The following is a 7,196-nucleotide window of genomic DNA, read 5'->3' on the forward strand; positions in this document are numbered from 1 at the left end:
GAACTTCCAACCACTTCTCTAGGATGGAGCGCACTGGCAGCATACTGTTCCCACCTTCACACACACACACACACACAAAGCATGATTCTTCAAATTCACTTGTCATAATTCACCAGAGAACTGAGATCACAGAACCACCAAAATCTATGGGAGATTCAGGGAGAGAGATCTGTATCTTGCTTATTTGTTGAGAAAAAACATTAAATGATATCAGTAATTTAAAAAAACTCTCAGTACCTAACTCCAGACAGATCCACTTAATTCCATATGCTTCTACACCTGGTACTTAGAATAGGTTCAGGCTGAGATGGTCTGGTGGTGAGTGGTAAGTTCTATAGGCCTATACTATAAGAGACTAGAATACTGTTTTTGACCCATATAAGGCAACTTCTTATGGTTCAATTGAATACATCAATATATTCTAAATTAATGGCTGATATTAAAAATTACTATTTGGATAAGTTACATTATCTAGACTAAAATTATTTGGAAGTCCAAGAAAACAGAAAAAGCATGTGGAAACAGATATTTATTACAGAATATTTTAAAAAAATTAAATGCCTTAAACAAAAAACAATACCATAAAGTGATAGACCTAGTAGCATGCAAATACTTCAGGTTGGAGAGGCATGTTTGCTCTTGATGAATGTACATATAATAAATTCCTGACATTTGACTCCAAAATGAATGTATGAATCGGCTGGACATGATTATATGACTAATAATTTAAAGTAAAATATAATCTTAAAGGCAATTTAAACACTGGCATTAATCTATAGGAGTCCATTCAAGGTCAGTGACTGGAGAGCTATATAAAAAGAACTGAGGTTAAATCTTTAGGAAGCAATGCTGTGCCTATGAACATCTGTAAGATTCAGGCTCAACTTCTGCTTCTGACGAACCTGATTTGGAAAAGGATGTATAACATCCATTACACATCTGTTTCAAACACAGTCTATTTCTAAAATTACACATCTCTTTACAAATAAATATCAAGTATTAATAGCTGAAAGATGCCACTGGGATGGGCTCCAAAGTCTGCTGTTCTCATGGCCACCCCGAGACATATTTTAAGGCATCATTTTTAATCTTGGGGCTTTAAGAACATCTTCTTTGCTTTAACTGGTTTTATGTTTCCATTTTCATCTTCTTCGTAATTGGCACGGTCTCTTTTCTTGGCAAACTTTTTTCCAATTGTCCCCACCAAGGTCTCATATCTGTTAAAATGACATATAGCACAAGTTTAATTTCAAATAAAGTAGGAATCAAATCTTGTCAAGAATATCAAACCAAAGGCAACAAAAATAAAATAGAAGTAGAAACTATGATTAAAAGAAACAGTTTGATCTAAAAATTTATGAACTTTTTAAAGAATGACTAAATTACTTCCTGGTTTTGCTTTGCATTACTCTAAGTAAACATTTTTGAATACATGGAAGAAGCACTGGAGAGGACACTTCAACTGTCAGCTTGCCATAGGTGAAGGCACCTGAGGCTGTTGAGGAGGCAGACTTGAAGTCTTCCTGCCGGGGGCTTCGTTTTTTCATTTTTCTTTGGGGATTGAACCCAGAGGTACTTACTCACTGAGCCATATTCCCAGCCCTTTATATTTTATTTTATATTTTGAGACAAGGTCTTACTAAGTTGCTTAGGGCCTTGCTAATTTGCTAAGGCTGGCTTAAAACTTGCAATCCTCCTGCCTCAGTCTCCCGAGCTGTTGGGATTACAGGTGCGCGCCAACATGTCCAGCTCTAGGGGGTTCTTTTTAAAGCTTCAGCAAACTGTAGGGTAAGAGAAGTGCACACAGGGTGCCAATGACACAAGGCCCAGCTTGCAAAGCTGTTCCCAGGTAACAGTTACCTTCTAGCCATTTCCTCATCTGACACATCAAGCTCTACTATCTCATCTTCATCTTCATCTTCTGCTTTGTTCTTAGCATTCATCTGAAGCATCAATTTCTGAAAAATACACCAATGTTGACCATGATGGCTAGCTAGACAAGGCTTTGTGAAAGGATATGGCATCAAACTTATTTGAAGGTGGAGAAACTAAAGTCAAAGAATCCAGAGTACATGTCAGAATTTATAAGGGATTCCCTGTAACACTCGATGAGTTCTGAATCACAGACAAGTAAGAAAAGCCCCACCACACTGTATTTAGTGCCAAGGAATTCAAGGTGTCTTTTCTTTTGCCTCATATTTAAGATGGGCATATGATACCACAATATAGTGAAAAGGCGAAAAAAAAATAGACTTCAGATTTCCTTTGAACTTCCCATCTTAGAGCCCAGTGAAAGATGTATTGGTAGAGGAGGATAGTCACTAGTAATCTGGATTGCATGTCTCAGTGGTGGACAGGAGGGCAGCCAGTGCAGGACAGAAGTGGAAGCCTGGCCCTGCATGATGCACAGAATCTGCAGCCAAGCTCACTCTGAGCTTCAGGGTGGAAGAGGCATGGCACGCAGTGTCTCTTAGCCATGCCCTTTCCTCCCTCATTAACCTCTTTGTAAGAGCTATTCTCTAACAAACTAAAAAATAAAATTAAAGAGGGGCTGGGGATATAGCTCAGTTGGTAAAGTGCTTGCCTCACATGCACAAGGCCCTGGGTTCTATCTCCAGTAACATACACACACACACACACACACACACACACACCTGAGAATAAAGTACACTTGGGGACCATGAGTTGGAGGTGGTAATGTGGCACCAGGAATGAAGTACTCTCTTGGGCCAAATGAGCCTAAAGGTCTAAATGGTGCGGGTCCTGGAAAAAAATCACGTGGGTCAAAAGGCAAATCCCGTGGAACACCTGGTGCATATTCTCTGAAGCCTATTGGATGCATACCAGGACCTGGAAAATAAAAAGGAAGTTATGTAAACACCCAGAAATTTCTGAACTAGGGTGATTTCAAGTATGTTAATATAGTCTTTAATTTCTCCCAAGCCTAGAACATCAACTGGTGAACATCCTGACTTGCCAGATGAGGCAAACTGAGATGGAACAAGTTTAGGTTATAGCCTTTGGCCAACCAGCCATGAAGCAACATATTAAGGATTTAAACATGGCTCTACCTAGCTCCAGGTTTGTCTTTTTTCTTTCCCTACTATGTAACTGCAGAATTATTTCTATCTCACAAGAGCTCCATTTATATTTGGAAGTACTATATTACCATGACAAGATGATAGATTATGAAATAAGAACTTTACTACATCAAAGAAATTTTGATAAAAGGAAATCCCACTATTTATTACTGTATCCATTAAAAATTCATGAAGTATTTCAGCATGGACTTTACACATGCCATCAGAATTAAGGTGCATGCCCTCCTGGATGGAAAAGGCCTTCCACAGCCACCTAATTAAATCAGCAACATTTATTAGGTCACTGTTAAATCCTCCTCTTTAACACTTCCCTCTGACGTTTCTCAAGGTAAGGAGGGTTTGACTTTTCCTTTTCTATATTCTATAACCTACTGCTTATGCTTCCATTATGGGTGATTACAAACTTTATGTTATTGGATTTTCATATTTGTGACAAAATTTTAAGTTATGGCATGTGTCTCATCCACCTTTCCATCTATTGCAGTGCACATCAACAGATTTTCAACAAACATCTGCAGAAGTAATATTTCTGGATTTTCTGTATATAGCTCCTTATCCTTGTCTATGAGAGATAGCTATTGCCTATCTCAGTATAAGATTATGTAGTGTCCCATATATCCCAGAAAACTGGAGGAAAAGTTAAAATGTACTCAGCTTTATCCTTTCATTGTTAAGACCTGAGATAGCAACCAACTGTTTTAGCAAGCAATAGAAATGGAAGATGAATGTGATTTATAAGTCAATCACTACTGTTCAGATCATCATACCAAATGGTGGAGGGATTGGCCGAGGCCCAAAAGGCCCACCGAGCTGAAGTGGCGGTCCATACCGAATGGGAGGTGGTGGAGGTCGTCCCATCGGGGGTCCCATAGGGAGGCCCATGAAGGGTACCCCTGAGAAAGGAGGGGGCCCTTTCATAGCCATATTAGCCTGCAATTTAAGATTTGAAAGCAGTTGAAAGTTTTAAAAGTCCTACGTATGAAGACAAAGTACCAACACCGATAAAAGCTAAAACCCAAAGCTGGCACCTGTCCAGAGAACACCATCAGTGCAACAAAACTCTACCCACCCCTCCTGTGTATTCCCACTGACAGCTTACAGAAGTTAGAAGGATGCCACAAGAGGGAGCAGTTTGTTACTGATTTAATCTGCACAGGAAAGGGAAAGGCAAGAGGACTGGCAGAGGTTATTAACAGAGGTGATTTCTGACCAGTATGTCATGCTGTATTATTCACTACAATCTATTTCAAAGGGAGTCCCCCCTCCCCATCACTTCCCTTTCATCACAATAGCTCATTACCTTCCATATTAAGAATGAACAGAATAAAATGAAAAATCCATTCTCTACCCATGTAATAATAGCTACTATTCAGCGTATCTTCAATAAGTCTTTCATATATTATTCAACCTCTGAGATCTTTAAGTAGACTGTCTTGTTTTAAATAAGAGGGAACAAAAGCAAATGGAATATCATAATTTGTTGAAGGCCACACTGCATATTAAAGGAACTCAATCCCAGGTTTGCCTCCAAGCCATGCTTTCCCCACCTCTACTCCTCTCTAACAACGGGTCTTTGCTCTCTTTTAAATCTTCTACTACAAAGGGGTTTGGGGTCTTATCTAAGCTGCCCTTAGATTTCTCCAGAGATGTATATTCCTGGAATATATATACACTGGAACTTGATAAGTATTTTCCAACACAGTGCTATACACACAAATTAGGAAGACAAGGCTTTAATATTTACTTTCATTTACTGTACACCATTTGAGATATTGATTTATCATTTCCTATGAGTAATGGGTTTCAAACTAAACAATTAAAAATTTGTTTTATTATAGAGCTGCAGAAGACCTACCAGATATAATAGCAACACAGTTACAAGAGAATACACTTATATGAACAAATGAGACCATTGCTTGGGACTGGCTCAAGAGGTCATTTCAGATGATCATTGTTTCACTGAAACAGTATTTCACTTTCAGAAAATCTGATACCAATCTAATTCTAATCACTCAAAATAGGGTTTGCACAAATGGAGGAATTCTTAAATAGCATTCTTCCAAACAAAAATAAAAATGATGAATTATATAACTTATAATGAATTTACTTTGCCTTAGAGCATTCAACACAAAACACCATATAAAGTTAGAGTGATAACTTTTCACATTCTGTAGTTCATTATAGTTGTACACACTTAAGCAACATTCCCAAGTTAAGGAGAAAAGTAAGCTCAATATCGCATGCAGTTTAAAGCAAACAAGATCAGTGTCATGCTCTGAACATCCTTCCCAGAAATGCACAGAATAAAACCCAATTCAGTTCTCAACCTCTAAGTACTTACTCCAACTGGATGCTCAGTCAAAGAAGTAATGGTGGAGACTGAGGGGGTCTCAGGTTCTAAACTGAGGGGGTCTCAGGTTCTTGGGGAACAGTTTGCTTTTTAAAAAACAAATGGGATAGTACAAATAGAACACAAAGAAGGATAAAGCAAAGAGCAAGTACTGTAGGAAAGCTACATGTTCCTGCATGACCACATGATTCACAGTAACTACAGAACTTACCTTGCCCTCATTCGTCACCTTAGCTGGAGAAGAACTTCTGGAACTGCTGTTCATGTGAGCTGGACCACATTCTGGGTCTGTTAGAGATCAAAGAATGGATTCAGACTTATTCTAACATGAAAAGAATAAAAATCCTCCATCCACAATTACAGATTCTTTGAAATTACTTGGTCCCTTTACCAGAGGCAACGGGTTTCCCAGATGCCTCAGAAGACCAGTACGAGGTAAAGGTCCATCCATTGATCCTCAGAGCCCTTGTATGTATTTTTCAGAAGAAATAAACCACTGGTGGACAGGTCAGGGTTCAACAATAACTAGAAAGCAACATTAAAAATGGGTTGCCCAGGGGTTGGGGTTGGGGTTGTAGCTCAGTTGTAGAGTGTTTGCCTAGCATGTGTGAGGCGCTGGGTTTGATTCTCAGCACCACATTTAAAAAATAAAGATATCATGTCCATCTACAATTAAAAATATTTTTTTTAAAAAAAACAGGTTGCCCAATACTGTGGGGAGCCATTCTGACACGTGATTGGGTGACTCCCGTTAAGGGCCTGAGGCGCTCTGGCTGTGTCGGAGCTTACAATGATATGTCTGAAATAATTAAGAAATCAGAAAAAGAACACTCAGATTTGAAAAGATTTGTATCCAATGCTTTTGGCCTCTTTAACTGTTAGGCTTTTCATATGCAAAGTCCATTTACCTAAAATAATTTTCTTCCAATTATGTTAAATAACTATGAAACAGAATGACCTACAGTACAAACATAAGTATGTATAAGCGCATATATTATATATATATATATATATATATACACACACACACACACACTTATACATATATGTACACACATACACAGAGATAGACTAATTCTGCTCAGGAAAAAAAAAAAACTTAATGAACAAAACATTTAATGGATTTTTGGACAACACATAATCTATACTTCCAAATAAAAAGGTATTTTCTGAACACATGATCAAATCATAAAATCTGGGAAAAATTTATATAAAAGACTGGAAAAATTATCTCATCTCCTTTTTCTCATTTTACTGTTATTTCTTTGCAGCATTTCCCCGTTTATATGTGTTTATATTAACATACAGTTCATCAACATTTAAATCTTAGTTTCTGCTTTTTTTTCCCACTTCACATTTAATTGTGAGCATTTTCTGTACCTCAAAGCTTTGAAATAAATAAATCTGCCTACTATTCCATTAATCGAACATACAATAACCCCTAAATGAATTATGTTGTGCTAAGTCTTCAATCTAATACACTGTTCCATTGAAAAACATTACCAAAATCTTCAAAGCATAGTTATTTCTTTAAGATAGATTACTAGACATATATGCTACATAAAAGGATATTTATCTACCCTATCCCACCTTTTATCCCACTTTTAAGACTTCTAATACATATGAAACTACTGGTCAGGATGGCTGTAAGAATTACCAGTTCTACCAAATGCACCCACACTAAATTATTTTATAAGGTTAGTTTGACTTAAACCACTAATTTGTGTTTTAGCAACTGAAAAAGA

General features: G+C 37.5%; 1 protein-coding gene and 1 long non-coding RNA gene across 2 annotated transcripts; both read right to left on the bottom strand.

Moving 5' to 3' along the window:
* Window positions 1–513: 513 nt before the first annotated feature.
* Window positions 514–1,982, bottom strand: LOC308640123. The gene is made up of 2 exons (XR_014020179.1): window positions 1,861–1,982; window positions 514–1,217 (listed from the first exon to the last, which is right to left on the bottom strand). It is a non-coding gene; the product is annotated as an uncharacterized lncRNA (long non-coding RNA).
* A 47-nt stretch (window positions 1,983–2,029) lies between these two features.
* On the bottom strand, window positions 2,030–5,734 carry LOC308640118 (transport and Golgi organization protein 1 homolog; the record flags this gene model as incomplete). The annotated part of the gene is made up of 4 exons (XM_081312144.1): window positions 5,663–5,734; window positions 3,869–4,031; window positions 2,655–2,850; window positions 2,030–2,048 (listed from the first exon to the last, which is right to left on the bottom strand). Exons 1-4 carry the CDS (start codon window positions 5,714–5,716, stop codon window positions 2,030–2,032), a joined length of 432 nt encoding a protein of 143 aa, XP_081168270.1. The 5' UTR covers window positions 5,717–5,734.
* Window positions 5,735–7,196: the final 1,462 nt, after the last annotated feature.

The sequence above is a fragment of the Spermophilus citellus genome (assembly GCF_964194105.1).
Source record: "Spermophilus citellus genome assembly, contig: SCAFFOLD_259, whole genome shotgun sequence".
In the NCBI taxonomy this organism is placed as follows: Eukaryota; Metazoa; Chordata; class Mammalia; order Rodentia; family Sciuridae; genus Spermophilus; species Spermophilus citellus.